At 37.4% G+C, this 20950-nt stretch overlaps 1 protein-coding gene across 2 annotated transcripts in view; it reads left to right on the top strand.

Moving 5' to 3' along the window:
- The first annotated feature begins 574 nt into the window (after positions 1-574).
- The window catches only part of pdzrn3a (PDZ domain containing RING finger 3a), a 43640-nt gene continuing 23264 nt past the window's right edge, over positions 575-20950 (top strand). Inside the window, exons 1-3 of one of the 2 annotated variants that reach the window (XM_051880715.1) lie at positions 575-2194; positions 6258-6344; positions 10956-11063. In XM_051880715.1, coding sequence (XP_051736675.1) covers positions 1484-2194; positions 6258-6344; positions 10956-11063 — 906 coding nt within the window. In that variant the 5' untranslated portion in view covers positions 575-1483. The remainder of the gene's footprint in view (positions 2195-6257; positions 6345-10955; positions 11064-20950) is intronic. The other variant, XM_051880714.1, reaches the window with a different exon arrangement.

Raw genomic sequence — 20950 nt, 5'->3', positions numbered from 1 at the left:
ACATGTACGCAATTTCCCACAAAAACCATCCTGACAGGTCTAAAATATAAACACTTATAATAGACTTACCATAGTGAATCAGGGTAAGACAAAAACATGGTTTGGAAGAAAGATTAATGATGTATTGAATCATTATTTAAATAAAAAAGTTACATAGTGTACCTTTAAACATGCTCCATATTATTCAGTGGGCATGCTGAGATAAGGTGTGTGTAGTTTTTTCTTTTATATGTAGATGTATTATGTTAAACAGCAACATTTATGAAACATAACATAGAAACAAAAGAAAAATGTAAACCATATTTTTTAGCAAACAAATATTATTAATTAACTGGGGAAAAACTCTAAATACACAAGGTAAAAACTTTTTGTCTTAATTTTTTTTTTTTCATATATATTCAAAAGATTTGGGTCAGTAAGATTTTATTTTAAGAAGTTTTTGAGCAGGGACACATTAAAAATCGTGCGAATCAAAATTAAAAATCATAAGTGACATTAAAGACATTTATAATGTTACAAAAGATTTATATTTCAAATAAATGCAGTTCTTTTGTGCTTTCTATTCCTCAAAGAACCCTAAAAAATGAATCAGTTTCCACAACAATATTAGGCAGCACAACTGTTTTCAACATTGATAATAATAAGAAATGAGCACAAAATCAACATATTAGAATGATTTCTGAAGGATCATGAGTCAATGATGACAAGAGTAAAATACAGAGTAAGAGTATATAAGAGTACAAATTTTAATGGTAATATATTTCACAATGTTACTGTTTTTACTGTATCTTTGATCAAATAAATGCAGGCTTGGTGACTTATTGAGAGATTTTATTTTAAGAAAGTAATACTTTTAATGTAGTTCCAAACGTAGGTTCGGGAAGAGCCTAAACATTCAGTCCTGTCAATCATCATTACGAGCGTATATAAGCAGCAGTCACTAAGTCATCCCAGCGACAATTCTTCCAGCATCCGTCCTTCTCCCCATCTCCTCCTCTATTTCTCTTATTCTCCCTCTATGCAGTACTGTTATAGGGGGGTTTAGCTCGGAGCTCGAGCCGAGCCTCGGGTTCGAGCCCCCTTCGAGGACAGCAAGCCAAGTTTGTTTTACTATTAACCATTCAGACTGAATGGGCAAGCGAACTTGTGAATTCAGCAAGATCACATTAAATTGATCAAAAGTAAGAGTATAGCCATTTATAACATTTCAAAAGGTTTCTATTTCGAGTTAATGTATCATAGTTCGCTCAAAAATATGAAACATCATTACTGAACTGCTACACAACACTCACTTTATCATCTGTATACTTTAATCGAGCACTCATCCACGCGCACACTGCTCTGCTCGTTGAGTGTTTACGGTAGCTCGCGCCTCTAGTCCTGACTGAAGCTCGTAGTTTATTCACTCATTTCATCAGCGTGGGAACTGAGAAGACAGCTCTTTCCTTGTTTCGGAGTCGTTCCCGTACTCCATGTCAAGACTATGGGCTTTGATCTAGACCGTTTTGAGGGTTTTGTGGATCCGGACTTAATCTGTAAACTGTGTGGGAAAGTTTTAGAGGATCCTCTCAGCACTCCGTGTGGACATGTCTTCTGCGCCGCGTGCGCGCTACAGTGGCTCTCCAAAGTCAACAGCTGCCCTGTCCTGTGCCAAAAGATCACCACCAAAGAGCTGAACCACGTCCTGCCCCTAAAAAACCTCATTTTTAAGCTGGACATCAAGTGCGACCACCATAAACGAGGCTGCAACCGGGTAATGAAGCTCCAGCATCTTTCAGAGCACGCGGAGATGTGCGACTTCTCTCCGGTCAGATGCAGGAATGAAGGATGCGACGCGGTGCTCAACCTGAAGGATGTGGATTCACACATGCGGGAGAGATGCGAGCACAGGGCGGTAGAGCTCTGTAAAAATGGATGTGGACTCGTGCTGACACTCAAGGAGAGGTCGGAGGACCACAGCTGTCTCCAAGCACTTAAGACACGCAGCGGTCTCCTCCAAACCAAAGTGCTGAGTCTGGAGAAAGAGCTGAAGCGTCAGTCCCTGAGCTTCAGTAAGAGAGAGAAGTCTCTCCTCTCCAAACTCTCCGCGCTCCACTGCGAGCTGCACATTACAGCGCTCACATTTCAGAAGAAAATCACCGAGTACAAGAGCAGGATTGACGCGCTGTCAAACAGCTGGATGCCTCTCGATAAGGTCAGTGTTTCATGATATGGTGTGAATGGAGCTTTTTAAAAAAGCCATCTAAAATTTGAAGCTGTAAGTCAAATCAAAGTGAAAACCTGCTGTGGAGTTCATTACCGTTTCGCTTTGAATTTAATTACTGATCAAGCTGAAACTTTGAATACTCATAAAAACGAGTTTATGAAACTTGTGACATGTTAATTGGATAGAAACAAAGATATTGTCATAACATGGAGTGAACATTTTGACAGTGAGGCCCTGGGACCTCTCAGAAGTGCAGATTAATATTTGGAATCTGATGACAAGGCCTATTAGTGTTTTGAGGAAAACAAAGAAAAGAGTGTTTCTTTTGAAATTGCCTAAAATAAAAAGCCATCTTTGAATTTAAATCATGTATGTACAGAATTAGCTATAATTAATGGCTTTCATATCATTTCTGAATACAATGCAAACATACAAGTATATCCAAACTATCCAAATGGCTGGTAGAAATTGCAGTTAAAGGAATAGTTCACCAAAAATGAATATTATCCCGTAATTTGCTCACCCTCAAGCCATCCTAGGTGTATATGACTATCTTCTTTCAGCCAAACACAATCATTTTTAATTCACAATCAAAACACTATCAAATTATATTAAATAATATCCTGGCTCTTCCCAGCTTTGCAATGGCATTGCGTATGGCTGTTGCTGGAAGCCAGTGATTATAGTTCATAACGTTTTAAAAATGGATATTTTTCTTACAAAAAACCCATCGCTTTGCTTCAGAAGGCATTTATTAACCCACTGGAGTCATATGGACTACTTTTATGATGGATGGGTGCACTTTTTTGAAGCTTCAAAAACTCGGGCACTATTCCATGTGATTTTGCCAAGTAAGACATGTTCCTGGATCAACATATTTTATTGATCCTGGAACAACATTCCTATTTGAAAATTTAGTCCTAACCTTTTCCCAACCCCTAAACCTAACCCTACCCATAATTTATCCCTAAAATCAGAGGGAAATGATAGTTGAATAACACTGTTGTGGAAGCACCTAACCCAGGTTGTAAGCCTAAACTTGACATAAATGGTAAACTTGTCCCTCAAATCTGATTGGATGATTGGAATGTTGTTCCAGGATCAACAAAAATGTTGATCCAGGAACATGTTGTACTTGGTGAAATCACGTTCACCATTCAATGCCATTACAAAGCTGGGAAGAGCCAGGATATTATTTAATAAAACTCTGATTGTGTTTGGCTGAAAGAAGAAAGTCCTATACTCCTAGGATGGTAAATTATGGGATAATTTTCATTTTCTATTCCTTTAATATATTGTATAAAGTTCTTGTTCATTATATCATGAGAAACACTGTTGAAAGTGGAACATACCAAGCACCAAAACACACTTGTAGCCAATCAGCATTAGGGGGTGTGTCTGAGGTGCCTGTGTTGCATAGTGTGTTTGTGAATTTGGAGGCGGAGCTATAAAAATAGTGGTGTGATCCTTTTGGATAGGGGCATGTTTGTTTAAGTGATTTGATATATCAACAGCATTTCTCAGAAATCGCTTTCTGCACCTTTAATACTTGCCTCAAGTAGTTTTATTGTGTTCACTTTATTGTGTTCACCCAAGAGCTACAACAAAAACATGAAGATGTTTCAGGTATTACGGAAGGGCATATTGGGGCCTGTATATCTTATAACTCTTAACTGCATATTTCATTAAGTTCTATAATATTAGCATACCAAAATCTGCTTTTTACCTTAAAATATACTGATAACCAACATAATTATATCGATGGTACAATAGAAAGCCACATGGTGAGTTCATCGTCAGTGGCCTATCCATAAAACATGACAAATACTCATATACAGACGTTCATAGGGTCATTCAAAAACAAAAGACCTATAGAGTAACACACAACACTAAAATAATGCAATAAACATGAACTAAATAACAGAAAATGCAACATGAAATACCCTAATGTGCATTACTGATAGCAAAAATTAGAGAAAAAAGCTAAATTATTTATATAAAATATAATCACACATGATATGTCACACAGAGACCTCTGGTTTTTACTGCATTTTTTAATTTTTTTTGTAAAAATTACAAACATTATTTACAATGTATACAGAAAGATTCTGCTGAAGATATACTAAACAACTTCTGGAAGCCTCTGATTTTACTTCTCTCTGTACTCTCTCTTCACTAAAAACATTTCACTGCCACCAAGCCGGCACTGTCAGTTCATTTTCATGTCAGTTTAAAGCATTCACACTTGAATTATCAAGATCTGAACAGGGAAAAAAAAAAAAACTTGAACATCTTCATTCTGTATTCAAATGCTTTCGCATAATTATGTTGTCTCCCATCTTATGCAAGGAGTCTGATAGTGAGTGAATAGTCAGTGAAACCAACAAAATTAAGATGTAAATCTAATTGAGTTGACAGGAGGCATGTCTTGTGGACTTCAGGGACATAGTACGTTAACAAAAGAGTCCGTTCTTGTTCTTTCGGCTCGCTGTGGTTGAGTCAGACTCTAATCAAGAGCTCATGATGTTTGTCTCACTCATTTTGACAGATTTCCGCCTGCAGCTGCAGTTTCAGCGGGGGATGCCACTGCTAGAAATGTTTGATAGACAACTCACTTAAATTCAGATTTTTAAGGCTATCTTAAGTCTGTCATTCTTGAAAAGTCACAGGCCTCCCTTGATTTTTACTCGGGCAACATCTGCTTCATGACTGCTGATCAAACCCAGCTGCCGAGATGTTTTGATGTCTGTCATAAAGCAGTATTGCAAATATGAATTTGACTGTTTTTCCCTTCTACATAACAAATATTGCTGCAATTAAATAGATTTTTTTTTTTTTTTTAGTAATACCTAGGGTACAAAATATCCCTTTTTCCACACCTGCTGCTAAAAAGAATCTCCTACCAGCCATAAAACTAACAGATATTTGTATTTTTGCCCTGATCTGAAGGAAAGAAGTGTGGTTTTTAGTGGTGGTTGATTATGATTTCACTTTTTTAACTTTAGTTAGTGTGTAATGTTGCTGTTTGATCATAAACAGCATCTGCAAAGTAACGACGTTCAAAGTTCAATGCAAAGAGAGATATTTTCTTTTAAATAATTCTCTGTTTAAGGACTACAACAAACGGCTGGTAGGCACTACAACGAGCTTCTTCCTGGGTTATTGACATCACTAACCCTAAAATTTACATAAACCCTGCCTCCGGGAACACACAACAAAAGGGATGAGGCCATGTTGGGCTGCTTTAGAGAAGAGGCAGAGTTGTTGTAGTAGAGTGTTGTTACCATGCCGTCATTTTACGCCGGACTGCTTCACAAACGAGGATCAATTCAACGCTGGATTTGCACAAAAGATTAACATGATGGCACATGCTAGTTGATCAGTTGAATCAACTCCACAGCAACTATATAAATTTATCCACTAACTGTTAGTTCTAAAAGTTGTAACTTCTTCCTGAGTCTCTCCATCAGTGTCCGACTCCAGTTTGAACAATGTAAGGCTGAACACCGTTACTGACAATCCTCGTTTTGGCTGCGTGAGATTCTCCAGCTTTGTTGTTGTTGAGCAACCGAAGCGCGAGCTGTTAAAGCTCCACCCTCTTCTGGAAAGGGGGCCGGGAGCAGCAGCTCATTTGCATTTAAAGGGACACACACAAAAACAATGTGTTTTTGCTCACACCCAAAGAGGGGCAAATTTGACAAGGTATAATAAATGATCTGTAGGGTATTTTGAGCTGAAAGTGTTTTAAATACCTGGCCATGTGTTCATAAATTATTTTTAGACATTTATAATACCTTGGCTGTGATTTTGCCAGGTGTCTCTGAGGGTGTGATCTGTCTTCACTGCTTGATATATGAAAATACCCTGAATGTCATGTGGCGTTGCCGTTTCATTAGGTAACTAATGGAGAGAGCCCTGCTTCTTAGGGGAGAGATGGTTAGTATGATCAGTGAAGCTGTGTTGAAACCTGCTGTAGCAGTCTGTTGCAGCATCTGAATTATGGCTTTTCTCCTTTCTGTTTCTCTCTTTCTGTCCTATCCCTCTATCCCAGGGAGAAGATACAAGGAGCCTCAAAGTCACCCTCCACAGAACATCAGGATCACTTGGATTCAGTATCATCGGAGGAAGAGTGTGTGAGGTAAGTTTACTGTGCAAAGAACAACCATGTATAATATAGATTTGAATCATTATTTACTTTATTCCGTAGAACATAAAAGCAGACATTTAGCAAATGTCCAAGCTGCTTATTTAAATACAGTGGAAATGAATGGGGCCCAGGGCCTGTCAAGCACAAAAAAGCTTGAATTATCATAAAAGTGGTCCATATGACTATATTTCAAGACTTCTGAAGTCATATAATACCTTTGTGTGAGGAAATGCTTGAAATTTAGGTCTTGTCTGGCTGATGATCTTTGAAAAACATGCTATGGTCACCATTTACTTTCATTGGGAAAAATAAATCCTCTTGGACACTCTGCTATAATTAACTAATTTTGCATTGCAGTGAAAAAAGAAAGTTCTGAAATGTACAATACGTATTTATATTTTTATATAAGGGTGAATTCAGATTGGCAAAAAGTCTCCCAATCAACCTGAATTCACCCTATACTCTACTTAAATGACAGAAATAAAAAGATAATGCTATGAAATGCATGCAAAGTGGGTTAGTTCATCTTTTAGCCATTTTTGCAGTCATTTCTAACTCAACCAAACCAACCCCTCCATTGTAAGAAAGAAAAACAAAATCAGCAACTAAGCCACATGTAAAAAGATAATTGCAGATTGCACAAATCAAGCTCCACACATTTCTCTCGAGTACACTGTGTGAAATGCGAGCGTGGGAGCCATTAAATTCTCACATAGATTGTGTCCAAGTGGAGAGGAGAGAGCAAGCTGTGGGTTTGGCTTTCACTCACATCACATTCTCTTCTCTAATCTAGTGGAGAATCACCAAAGGCTGTTTACCACCTGTTCAGTTGTAATGGACAGCCATAGTTAACCTTTCTTCCATGCATGTTTGTCCTTGCTGTACATACATTTATGCATAGAGAGCGTGCCCTTGAGTCAGGCTCATGTTCCATTCAGAATTTAATTGAATGCCTTTTACATTTTAATTTAATTTAATTCCCTGAATGTTTTAATTTACGGAGCCAAACAACATGAAGATAAAAACAGAAAAGTCCTTGATCATTTTATTGGACTAATTAAAGTCTTCTGTTGTCTTAATTTATTTGAATTACAATTCCAAAAATTCAATTTTCTTGACATTCCAATTAAACTAATTTTTTGTTTTTTGTTTTGTTTTGTTTTTTGCTTCGATTGGCCAATATTTGAAGTCTTGTCATATATTTCTGGTATTTCTGCTGTAATTATGTAATGATGACAAAGCTGCTTGTTTTCAAACTTTTTTATTAACAGAAACTGAGTATTGATATATTAAATGAATGAGGTTTCAAGAACTGTAAGAAATAGGTATTGATTTTTAGTTATTATTGTTTTAAAAGTTATTCTGTGTTTTTTTTTTTTCTTACCAATAATAGTTTAGATAAGAACTAGATATATTAATATATATGAATATATTAATATTTTTTATTATTTAAATATTTTTAAGCCATTCTGGCAATTTGCTGAGGCCCCCTAGTGGGTCTTTGCCCCTGACTGAGAACCAGTGTGGTAAAGGAAAGAATATCTACAATACATTGATTTCTTGAATTGACATGTAAATTGAATTTAAAGGGTTAATTCACCCAAAAATGAAATTTCTGTCATTAATTGACTGTTCGCAAAGACCCGCTCCCTTTAGTTACTGTTGCTAGAACAACAAGCCATGCCGCTCTCACACCACACATCATGTTCTCATTCAGTGAAAAATACATCACGGAGCAAAGAGGACACTGACAACGCGTCGACAGACAAGACAGAGCAGGTTACTTTTAATATGAAACAAGGTCTCAAATTTCAAATTTTGTCATTTTCAAGGAAATTTAAACAATAAATACCATTTTGTGGCTCTTTAATGTATCGTGACAGATCGCTGTAGTGCCTCAGTTCAAGCGGCTCGTGAACCGATCATCTGTTCCTACTAGTTAATTTATATCATCAAATAAACATGAATGAACATCATAAGGAATGTTGTTTCAACCGCGGAAAGATGTCAGTACACACCATTTTTCAAGTTCAAGTCCACCAACATTAATCTACTAACTCCCCTGACTGCTTTGTCTGACAAAATGGTAGATTTGGCGTTATGATTGGTTAGATTGCCTGTCAATCAAACCCCCGGCGAAGGGTCAGTTACTCATCCTCATGTCGTTCCACACCCGTAAGACCTTTGTTCATCTTCGGAACACAAAATAAGATATTTTTGATGAAATCCAAGAGGTTATTTTTCATCCCCCATAGAAAGCCACCTAATTTCTAGGGCTGGGTAAACAATATTGATTTCTCGATTTTAATCGATTCTCATTTTTGCGAACCGATATCGATTCTTAAATCCCAAGAATCGATTAGTCTAGTCTGTTTTCAGCTGATGAATGAACAGAACATGTAGCGCGCCTCCCATCCAATAAATCGCAATAATCTTTGTGCTTTGTTACTTTTGATATGAAGCAAATTCTCAGATTTCAAATGACGTCCATCTTATTATGAGATTCAAAAAATAAATACCGTTTTGGCGCTGTTTAATGTGACGTGACAGATCGCTGTAGCGCCTCAGTTTAAGAGAAGCGGCAGCACGGAGCGCGTCTGAACATCCTCTCCTCCTCTTTAATACCAGTTACAGCCCGAAATAAATATGAATAAACATCTGAAGGTATGTTAAAATATACAGTACAACTTACCGAAATCCGTATCATGTCTTGTGTAATAGCTCAATCAGTGTTTCAACCGCGGAAAGACGTCAATAAAACAGCTTGTAAACAATGTCACGTAACGTCACATTTAACTCAGAAAAGCATATTCAGTGACCATAAACTCATTAGTCAGCTAGAAAAATGAACTCTAGAGAGCAGCATTCTGATAAATATAGCTATGCACCGTTACATATTCATTATAATGTTCTTCAATATTTAATGCATGTTTGAATAAATCAGTTATGACAGCCACGATTTAAATGTTTATATTTATAAAAAAAATTAATAAAAAAAAAACGAATTGGAGTAGAAATATAATTATGTAATTCTAAAAAAAACATAATTGAGTTTAATTTAAGTGTTTGTATATAAATAATTTAATTTTAACCTCCAATATTATAGTAAAGTAGTACCAACTGACTCCCATGTGTAGTTTACAGCAGTAGTTGAGAGATTTTTATCCTCTAGAAAATTTGCCATGTACTGTAACTGATATACTATATCCAAAATAATTGATATTGAATCGAAATCGTAATCGGATCGAATAGAAAGCATGTGAATAGAAATCGAATTGAATTGTGAAAATTGTGTCAATACCCAGCCCTAATAATTACCACATTCAAGGTCCAGAAAAGTAGTAAAGACATTGTTAAAATAGTCAATGTGACTACAGCGGTTCAACCTTAATGTTATAAGTGACAAGAATACTTTTCTGCACAAAAACAAAACAAAAATAACGACTTTATTAAACTTTATTCTCTCTCCTGTCATTCTCCCATGCTGTTTACATTGTATAGACAGTGCAGGCTTCCAGGTTCAGCGTCAGAATGCCGGCTCATTACTGGTCAGCTTTATGGTAAAAATGGAATACTATGGCAACAGCTTTCTTACATGTATGTGATGCCGTTTTGCTTCGGGCTGAACTGACAGAATGGCAATTTCTTCAGTTTTTCCCCTCCGTTTGGCCTAAAACACTGTGTTTGTGATCATCTAGTTTAAAATGTTGACTGCAAACATGGAGGTTTTTCAGATTTTCAGTTGCTACGTTCTCTCCGTATTTATCTTTGCAGCCTTTAGCCACTGCCTACAACACGCTGGATCCTTCACTGAAAACTGAAAGTAGCTTACTCCCACTAAACTTTTACACTTTAAATTCTTGGACCCGGGAACAATACAAGTCGACACAGGGCCAGCGTCAAGGGGTGGCTTGGGAGGTTTAGCTCCCCATATGATGATCTCAAGCCCCCCTGCAATGATCTGAACTGAATTTTCTGTGTCTGTTCAAGACTTCAATTCATTAGCCGCAGCGCAGCGTGGCGCGTGTAGTCTGATGTGTGACCCACTTAACAAAGTGCAGTAAACAGAAAAACAATTGCTCTACAAACTAGTGTGCTTGTTAGTAAATTAATAAATTAAAATCATTTGAAAACAAATACCAGTTTGCAACACCCAGCAGCACAATGAACTGTTTTTACACAGCTAAATAATAACTGGAGACTGCTGAATTGGCTAGTGGCGCTGTCACAAAAAATTTAGGATCCTAGAAATTAGGTCCTAGAACTGTGATCCTGAAACTGCAGCCTCCGGTATTGCAGGAATATAATATTGGGGAATATTATATCGACAACCCCCCCCCCCCCCCCCCCCCCCCCCCCCACCCCTTAATATTCCTCTCTTAGAATTATAAAAGCCCCTGCTAGCCGTGCGTCCTGTCACCGGGACTGAGTCGACACCACTATGACTAAAAGTTTGCTAAGAAGTATTTCCTACTAAAGAAAGGCTGTAAGCTTATAGCAAACTGGTGCAAGTTACCCTGCAAGTTTTATTGAAAGCCCATTTTGCCAGCGGTGAAGTACCCCTTTATCTTGTCTAATTTTCAACATTTGCTTCTATCTAAGGAACCAGAGGAGCATGAGGATTTCAGTGATGGGATCTATATATCCAAGATAGTGGAAAACGGAGCAGCTGACAAGGCCGGACTGCATGTTCATGACAGGATTATTGAGGTTTGTCAGTGATGGCGGATGAGTTGATTTTATGGGTGCAAAATTTAATTTTAAATTGCAGATAGCGCAGGTCCTTTGCACAGTTTGTGAAGTTTTACTTAGACAGGATGAAGGCCAACATGCTGGATGCAATCAAACTCAAAAGGATCACCAAGACAACCACTAGACAGATGAAAGCCAAAGGAGATAGACATCATACCGCTAGTCTGAGCTCCTCAACTGGTGCCAATGTTTTCACAGTCTGTCTGTTAGATTTGTCAGATCTAGTCAGACTAACAATGTTGGCGCCATTGTAGGTTGATTTCACACTGGGCAGATTCCTTTAAAAAGGGTGTTAGTCTGTTCATCCAGCAGTACTGTTTCAGCATCTAACAGGAACAAAATGTTTCATCTAATAAAAGAGAATGTGTTTGTAAGGGCACATAACAATGACAACACAACATTAAGATTTAGTAGCTTGTAAATATCAACAAAAGAGCAAACAAAACATCATCTTGTCATTGAATTTATAAGAAAAACCCATGTTATATTCTTATACAAGCAGAGCAGAGCATGATGATTTCTTTTTTTGACTCACTTTGTCTCATATGGGCTCTTTGCTGTCTGTCTGACGTGATGAACATAACAATGGCAGCAGAGCCTTTTGAAATCTGTGCATCACACTCGATTTGTTCCCCAAAGAATGCATGATACAACTGCTCGTTTCAAAGAGGAAGTCAGCCATGGAGCTTTTGTGGTGGTTTCAGGACTACCCTTTATAAAATGAGAAGGTACAGTTGGTCCCTGTTTGTCGTTTCAATTCTGTATGCTGTGTTTTTCATGAAATACAAAAAGAGAAATTATAATAATAAAATTAATTGATATGACTTCGATGCTGTATTGCTGGGTTTCTGATGTCACAAGATTGGATTTTCCATGAATAATGAATTTAGTTCTGTTACTCATACAAAGCTATTGTACGGTGCAATGAATACTTGCAATATAGCTCATAAAGTCAAATGAACTACCTTATGGTTCTTTTATGGTACTTTTTCTTGATAGTCATGAACATAATGGATATTAGACTTTTATAAGATTATTTTACACAAATGTATCAATTTATATTTTCAATTTATAATTTGATTTATATTTAATATTACATTTTACATTGTGTGCATGTGTGTGTATATATATATATATATATATATATATATATATATATATGTGTGTGTGTGTGTATATATATATATATATTTATATATACACACACACACACACACACACACACACCGATCAGGCATAACATTATGACCACCTTCCTAATATTGTGTTGGTCCCTCTTTTGCTGCCAAAACAGCCCTGACCCGTCAAGGCATGGACTCCACTAGACCCCTGAAGTTGTGCTGTGGTATCTGGCACCAAGATCTTAGCAGCAGATCCTTTAAATCCTGTAAGTTGCGAGGTGGAGCCTCCATGGATCAGACTTGTTTGGTCAGCACATCCCACAGATGCTCAATTGGATTGAGATCTGGGGAATTTGGAGGCCAAGTCAACACCTCAAACTCATTTTTGTGCACCTCAAACCATTCCTGAACCATTTTTGCTTTGTGGCAGGGCGTATTATCCTGCTGAAAGAGGCCACAGCCACCAGGGAATACCGTTTCCATGAAAGGGTGTACATGGTCTGCAACAATACTTAGGTAGGTGGTACGTGTCAAAGTAACATCCACATGGATGCCAGGACCCAAGGTTTTCACAGCAGAACATTGCCCAAAGCATCACACTGCCTTCGCTGGCTTGCCTTCTTTCCATAGTGCATCCTGGTGCCATGTGTTCCCCAGGTAAGCGACGCATATGCACCCAGCCATCCACATGATGTAAAAGAAAACGTGATTCATCAGACCAGGCCACCTTCTTCCATTGCTCCGTGGTCCAGTTCTGATGCTCACGTGCCCACTGTTGGCACTTTCGGCAGTGGACAGGGGTCAGCATGGGCACCCTGACTTGTCTATGCAGCCGCAACAAAATGCGATGCACTGTGTATTCTGACACCTTTCTATCAGAACAGGCATTAACTTCTTGATCAATTTAAGCTACAGTAGCTCATCTGTTGGATCGGACCACACGGGCCAGCCTTCGCTCCCCACGTGCATCAATGAGCCTTGGCCGCCCATGACCCTGTCGCCGGTTCACCACTGTTCCTTCCTTGGACCACTTTTGATAGATACTGACCACTGCAGACCGGGATCACCCCACAAGAGCTGCAGTTTTGGAGATGCTCTGACCCAGTAATCTAGCCATCACAATTTGGTCCTTGCTCAAATCCTTACGTTTAACCATTTTTCCTGCTTCTAACACACCAACTAGTAATATAATATATCCCACCCACTAATAGGTGCCGTGATGAAGAGATAATCAGTGTTATTCACTTCACCTGTCAGTGCTCATAATGCTTTCTTCCCATAGCCTGAACGGTGTGTGTATATATATATTTTTGTGCTATTAATCACATACTTATCTTGAAATTAAGCACAAAAATGGATGTTCTGCAAGCTATTTTCAAGGTAAATTTAGCTGTCTTTCCAAAAAAAGAACACTTGGAGACTCCAAAAGGACACCAAATAACCAAATGATATAAGGAGCCCATATAACAAAAACATTACAGAACAAACCTTTTCAGAATTTAGTGTACATTATTGTGCAGCAGCAAAGAGCTTGTTTAGAGGCCTAATGAATGTACTGAAATGTGTCTGTGCATAAATACAATGTGCAATCAGTGCATTGAGAGCGCATCAATATAACGGACTCACACGTGCTTACTGTACGACTCCTGTACATCACCGCAATCGTCTTTAACTTGATTACAATTTGAATCCATCAAAACTTTACTAGCGGGAAGCTGGTTTGCTTTATCCAGCCTAGAAACGTAGTTTGCATTTCACCTGGCCATACAGTGGTGGGATGTTTTGACGTTCCGTTCAGTCTGTATTTCTGAAATCTCTTCTGTATTTCTATCTCTTCAGACACAATCACAGAATATGACAGAGCTCGTGTTTTAAAGCAAAACACACACTAGAAGAGTAATTCACTGAAAACTGGCTGTGAGTCACTGTTCTCTCTGCCATCTCTGATGTAATAAGAGTAGTTTTCTTTACATTAGCGCTGTTTTGGACTGATTGTTTGAATGCATTTGCTCACTGGATTATTGGACTAAAAACTTTCCTGGGGTTTAGCAGCTTAAAATGATCTGATCGCAAACAGAGAAGTGAAATCGGGTTAAGGGGTTAGAATAGAAATTTACGCCTACCAGGGTTACAGGTGCTTATGCGCTCTTTAGCAGACATCTTAGAGACATACCTGTGCTATCTGGGACGTTAATGATGCAATTTTGCATTGTTCATTGATTTCTTTGGATTATTTGAGTTAAATTATTTTAACACGTTAAGGATTTTGAATTAATCGCATGCGTTAACATCGGCAGTTCTAATAAATATATAGGGTAAATGTAGCCCACCAAAATCTAAGTTTAGGTGTTTTTTCATAGATTTGACGTGCTTTATAAGAAAATCATTTGTTAAAATGCAAGATTTCTCTCTCATTTAAAAATGTATTAATTAGTTGATGTACATTTTAGAATATAAAATTAGGATATTTTATAAATAAAGTCAGAAGTCTAACATGGGCTTAATTGGTACTTTGGCACCATTTAAACCCGCATGTGTTCCAAATAAGCCCACATCATGATTTATTCACAAATTATAAAAAATCTATTGATTTTAAACAAGTAAAACATAAATATATTTATTCAGTGACAGGGAAGTATTTAAAAAATTCCTTTTAATACTGTTTGATTAGAGCCCTGTGTGGGATGGGTAGGTGTTAGTGGCTGGGGCTCCAGGCCAGTGGTCTGGAGCCTTGAGTTGGCTTGACTCTGGAGTTTTAGCTGGAGTCACGCCGGGTGTTTGACCGGGTGTATCTTGAGAGCCAAGCTGTGTTGGGGTTCCATACTCTGGCTTACGTGGGTCTCCTATAGTGGGCCCCCCATGCCAGGAGTCTGGAGCCTTAACTAAGCTTGGCTCTCGAGTTATGCCCGGTTACACATAAGGAACTTTAGGGCATCTCAATTGAACTAATGTGTGTAATTTGTAGGCCTATCTAAATATAGTTGTAAATTAAGGTAGTAAGTAATGTAAGGTAAAAGGTTAGTAAGGTAAAAGCACACAAAGCTTAATGTTTTCATTAAACAATTTCACTCAGAAAATTGATCAAAGTTTGTAATTAGAGGGAATCTTCATTGAAACACATAAGGTTCCACAGTGAGTAATGGTGAAAAAAAGACAATGTTGTCCTTTAAAAATGTAAGAAATGTTTACAAAGATGCATGGAGCTTAAATATAATGTGGGCTAAGCATCATAGTAATTTTTATTGTGCCCACATTGAAAAATGTTAAGATTTTAGGTTAGCTTGTGTTGGCTATAGTTTGCATGCGTTTTGTGGCGGTGTATCATTAAAGCCCATCTTTAAAAAAAAAAGTTAATTTATGAAAATAATTTGTTCTACAAAACAATTTATGATATATTTATGTGTAAATTACATGGGCTGCTCAAAAATGTATCAATGTGAGCTGCGGACGGAGCGCGAGCACAATCCAGTGAAATGCAGTAAAGAGTGCAGCGCATGTCTGTGAAGGAGAGCTGTGAGAGCGCGAATGACGGCGCACAACGTCTCCATCATTTTGCGCATGTAGTAATTTATTGTTTATATATTTTAAAGTACTGAATCGCTATTGAATCGCGATTAATCTGATTCTTAGCATTTTACATCGATTATCGACCGAAATGAACGATTTATGATTCAAAAAACATGTTTCAAGATCGATGCATATGCATTGTCAGGATTTGTAATCGATGCATCGAGAAAACGAGTGAATCATTACACCCCTAGTCTGGACTCAGAGGTGCCAATTCATGTGTGAAAATGATTCTTCATGCTCTCTGAACCATTCTTTCACAATTTTAACACTGATGAATCTTGACATTGTCATCCTGGAATATGGCCATGATGTGTCTTCCTATATGGTTGTTTAAGAAATGAAAAGCTACACACTCCATCTTTAAGGGTTAAAAGAACCGTTGCCAAACATATAACATGCTAGAAACATAATAATCACTGTAATAATGACAAACAAGGGTTATGCATGTATATTTGAAAAATGTAGCATTGGCCTAATCTTTTTTGTTGAGCCCTGGTTAGCAACTGTTTGTTTGTTTCTCTGTTTTTAGATGTGTGGTATAGCAGGAAACTCTGCATGCTGCAGTGACATTTAGATGTGTTTGTGGATGGATTACCTTAAGGCTTTTCTGCATATGCTAAAAGTCATACCCAGGTGATTCATATGCTGTAAGCATGTTTATGACATCCTGTAAATCTGGACAAACAAACTATTGGAATGTTTTAAGTTAATATGCACGGGCAGGACAGCTGCAAGCACATTATATTCCTCCCTCAGGTTGTGGGGTTACGAAAGCATTCCTCCACTGATACTTTCATTAAGCGCACCGGTGTGTGGTGAAAACTATTGCGGTGAGCCAATTCAGAGGTTAAGACCACCAGCTTGGGAGGTCAGTGTCAGCAGGACAGCAATGATATTTTAGCCTTCAATGTTTATAAAAGGTGCTTTGAACTTGCATCTCATGTTAGGGGATCTGGTGCACCCTACAGGAAATCTAGGTTAGAAGGAGGCAATCTGGATCAAATGGGGTTTGGAAGAAATTGGAAATATTTTTGGAGAGAAATTCTTTGTAGAACTTGATTTTTGATCTTTTTTTTTTTTTTTTTTTTCCTGAAGAAAATAATCATTCTCAAGGTTGTGTTTGAACTTGACAGACCCTAAAATGTGAAAGAGATTCTAAAGAAAATCACTCCTTGTCAGAAAACTCCATCAGAGAAACCCTGTGGTACCAAAAAGACACTGTCCTTATTACAGAGACAAGGATATGTCCTTGTTATGGGATTGTCTAATGTTTGTCTATGACCTGTGCACTATATTTTAAGTCTATCTCAGTTTCTCTCTCTTCAATTGAGAAACAGTGTTGAGCCAGAATTCTTTGATCTCAGTATGCCGTGTTTATGCGAGTTAAACCCTGACACTGCCTTTCTTGACTTCAAATCTCCAACTGCTGCTTAGAATAATCGCAACACGTGGAAGATACAGGGAAAAACATCAGAAAGGATCATGGAAAGATTAGAGGAATGAGGAAACAGGGCTCTGACAATGGTCACTGAGCTGAACGGAAGCTCAGTGAATGAAGGTAATGCAAACTGTTCTGGGCCTTAGGAATGTGTAGACCTCTGTATAGACATAACATAATGCAGTTGCAGTTATTTCGTATGAGCGGTCTTGCCACATAGTTCATTTTTGTTTTTTACACAGTTCTTTTATTTTTAAATATACATATTAATATATACATACACCGATCAGGCATAACATTATGACCACCTTCCTAATATTGTGTTGGTCCCCTTTTGCTGCCCAAAACAGCCCTGACCCGTCGAGGCATAGACTCCACTAGACCCCTGAAGGTGTGCTGTGGTATCTGGCACCAAGATGTTAGCAGCAGATCCTTTAAGTCCTGTAAGTTGCGAGGTGGAGCCTCCATGGATTGGACTTGTTTGTTCAGCACATCCCACAGATGCTCAATTGGATTGAGATCTGGGGAACTTCTATCAGAACGAACATTAACTTTCTGAGCAATAAGAGCTACAGTAGCTCGTCTGTTGGATTGGACCACACGGGCCAGCCTTCGCTCCCCACGTGCATCAGTGAGCCTTGGCCTCCCATGACCCTGTCGCTGGTTCACCACTGTTCCTCCCTTGGACCACTTTTGATAGATACTGACCACTGCAGACCGGGAACAACCCGCAAGAGCTGCAGTTTTGGAGATGCTCTGAAATAGAAATCTTTGAAATAGAAATCTTTTATGACAATGTAAAGTCTGACACTTTTGATGAATCCAACGCATCCTTGCAGAATAAAAGTATTATTTTCTTTTTAAAAAAAATCTTACTGAGCCTAAACTTTTGAATGGTAGAGTATATTTTTAAATAAAAGTTTGTCAATTAACATTTTCGTCAGTGTGCTTGTTGATGATATTGAGTAAGTATCATGGGATTGTATCTGATGGTTGTGATCTAAGATTGTAATAAAATGATGGTAGTGTGTTTGGCTGAATCTGAGTTTTTATGGCAGAACAATTCAAAATATGGACACACCAGGGGTATGGCAGGGTATGGCAGGGTCTGGCGGCTGCCGTATACTGCCTGGTCAGTTCAACATTTAGTTCTCGGGAACCGCCCTGGGGCGCGTTTCCCAAAAGCATCGTTAGCCAACTAACATCGCAAATTCCGTCGTTATTCACATATTTCAACGATTTGGTACTTTAGAGTCTGAATTGCGTGACTTGACTATTACTACACAACTTACTTAATAACCATACACAAACATGGTAAAAAGGTTTTTAAAAGATACATTTTGTGATTGGTTTTGGTACCATTTTTGGTGTTACCTCATGGTACGATTAGACATAGGCAGGTTGCAAATGAATGAAACAGAATGGAAGGGTCATGAAATTCAGTTTTAAAATATAATTTATATTCTATTTAAGATTGTAATATTATATTATATATTTGCACAGTCCTTTAATGGTAACGAGTGCACAAAATTTTGATGCTAATATTTTATGATTTTAGCATTCTTATATCTACATAGGAAACATTCACATCTCACGTGAAAGTAGAATTATGTTTTTAGATGTGGTGTATAATGGCAGCAGGCATTTTTACTCTAACATTTAAGGTTATTGCATCCAAGTGCAGCTCTCACCACACCTGACATTTGGAACAGATCGCAGTCATGTGGTGCATTGTTGTTCATAAACACTTAAGGCCAGATGTGTATTAGCTGTTTACCTACTTCATAAAACATTCCGATGGAATGAAGATCAGAATTGACATAAGATGATTAATGTGATATGTTAATCTCAAAACAACCATAAACAATACCAGGGAGATGAGTTTTACCATCAGTCAGCATTCACGTGATCCAATGTATGTCTTCCAAGCAGATTTATAAACATTCCTCTGGTAATTCATCAACAAATTATGCGTGTGTTGTTTTGTGCTGTCATGTATAAGAGATAATCTGATGTAAATGTTATGTGTCACTGGCCACATGTACAAGCAAAGTTTTAGGAGTGGCATCCCATTTAATGCCAGAGTGAATTCTCTAAATTAGAGGTTGTTAACCTTTCTTGGGCCTTTTGTGTTTATTGAAGACCCACAATTACAAAACCACGTAATATGCTATATTTATTGTATATGTTAAATTCTTTGCTCTGTGTGTTTAAAGTAATTGCAGTTACTTCCTAAAAAATCAGTTATTCTTTCACAGAGTTAACAAAATGACATTTGAATTAAAATTAAACATTTGCACATGTTCACAAATATGCTCAGAAATCATGGATATGAAGATAAAAGTCTATGTTGGAACTGATTAAACATAAACAGTAACTGAACCGAAATTACTTAAACTGAAATTAACCTCTATATTGCTTTCAGAAATGTACCATGATAAACTTAATATCTGTCAAAAATACCATAATTCCTAACTATTGCAATAAAACAGTATTAAACTGGAACACAGCAGTCCTTTTTTAATGTTTTTTATATTAGTAACAATAATAGCAGTAATAATAGTTGGCAGAAGCTATGGAAGATATCAGTAATGAATGACAAAAAAAATAAACTTTTGTGAACAAAGTATATACGAATGGAAATAATTGCATATTATTAAAATGTCTTAACCCAATACTTTGAGAAACATTGCCCTAGATTATTATTCTGTATGTGTATAAAATTCACATAATGTTAAACATGTAACCACTGTAAAACTTTATATCTAGATACTAAAAAACTAGGTGGTGGTTATTTTAAACATGCGTTTATAGGGCCAGAACTGTAGGCTTGGCAAGCACACTTTGAAAAATTTGGCACAGAGAAGCTCTTGTGCTCCTCAGATTTGACTGCTTGTGCCTCTCAGAGAGAGTTTGAATAAAAAGCATCATACTGTAGTGTATTGGGCAGCCAGCCATTAATTTGCTTTAGTGTGTGTGAGCATGAGTTCAAATGTCACATGCCTTCATTGCTTCTGGTTGGACTACTCCCTAAATAGTTACATTAAGGCATTACTTTAATCATATAATCCTATTTTAAGTCATTTTTTGTCTTTGCTTTATAAATAACGTTGCCAAGGATACAACAATCCAAGTGTGTCAGTAAGGTGTCACTGATTGCACAAACATCATGGAATCAGGGTTCAGCACCATTCTGCAATGAACAGAGAATTCCTTTGAAATTCCTGATTTTTTTTTCAGCTGAGCTAAGAAACAGAATACAGATTTGTGCTGCAAATATGCTTTTTTTTTTTTTTTTTTTTCAGTTCATTTTTTATAATAAATCTGTTTTCTTTGGATAAATAGAGGTATGAATGACCCCTGTATAGATCGTCCATTTACAGGTTCAAGCAGCCAGAATGTTTTCTGCAATGAACAGAGAATTCCTTTGAAATTCCTGATTTTTTTTTCAGCTGAGCTAAGAAACAGAATACAGATTTGTGCTGCAAATATGCTTCTTTTTTTTTTTTTTTTTTTCAGTTCATTTTTTATAATAAATCTGTTTTCTTTGGATAAATAGAGGTATGAATGACCCCTGTATAGATCGTCCATTTACAGGTTCAAGCAGCCAGAATTTTCTCTGCATTTACCTCCTGTGAAATGTGATTCTGGTCTTAAGTTCAAGTCTGCTTTTCTTGGCATCCTTTGTTCTCTTGTGGAAAGGAGGCTGAACAGCT

The sequence above is a fragment of the Ctenopharyngodon idella genome, chromosome 22, assembly GCF_019924925.1.
Source record: "Ctenopharyngodon idella isolate HZGC_01 chromosome 22, HZGC01, whole genome shotgun sequence".
Classification (NCBI taxonomy): Eukaryota; Metazoa; Chordata; class Actinopteri; order Cypriniformes; family Xenocyprididae; genus Ctenopharyngodon; species Ctenopharyngodon idella.
Note: the sequence above shows the minus strand (reverse complement) of the source record. Positions and strands in the feature narration are given on the sequence as shown.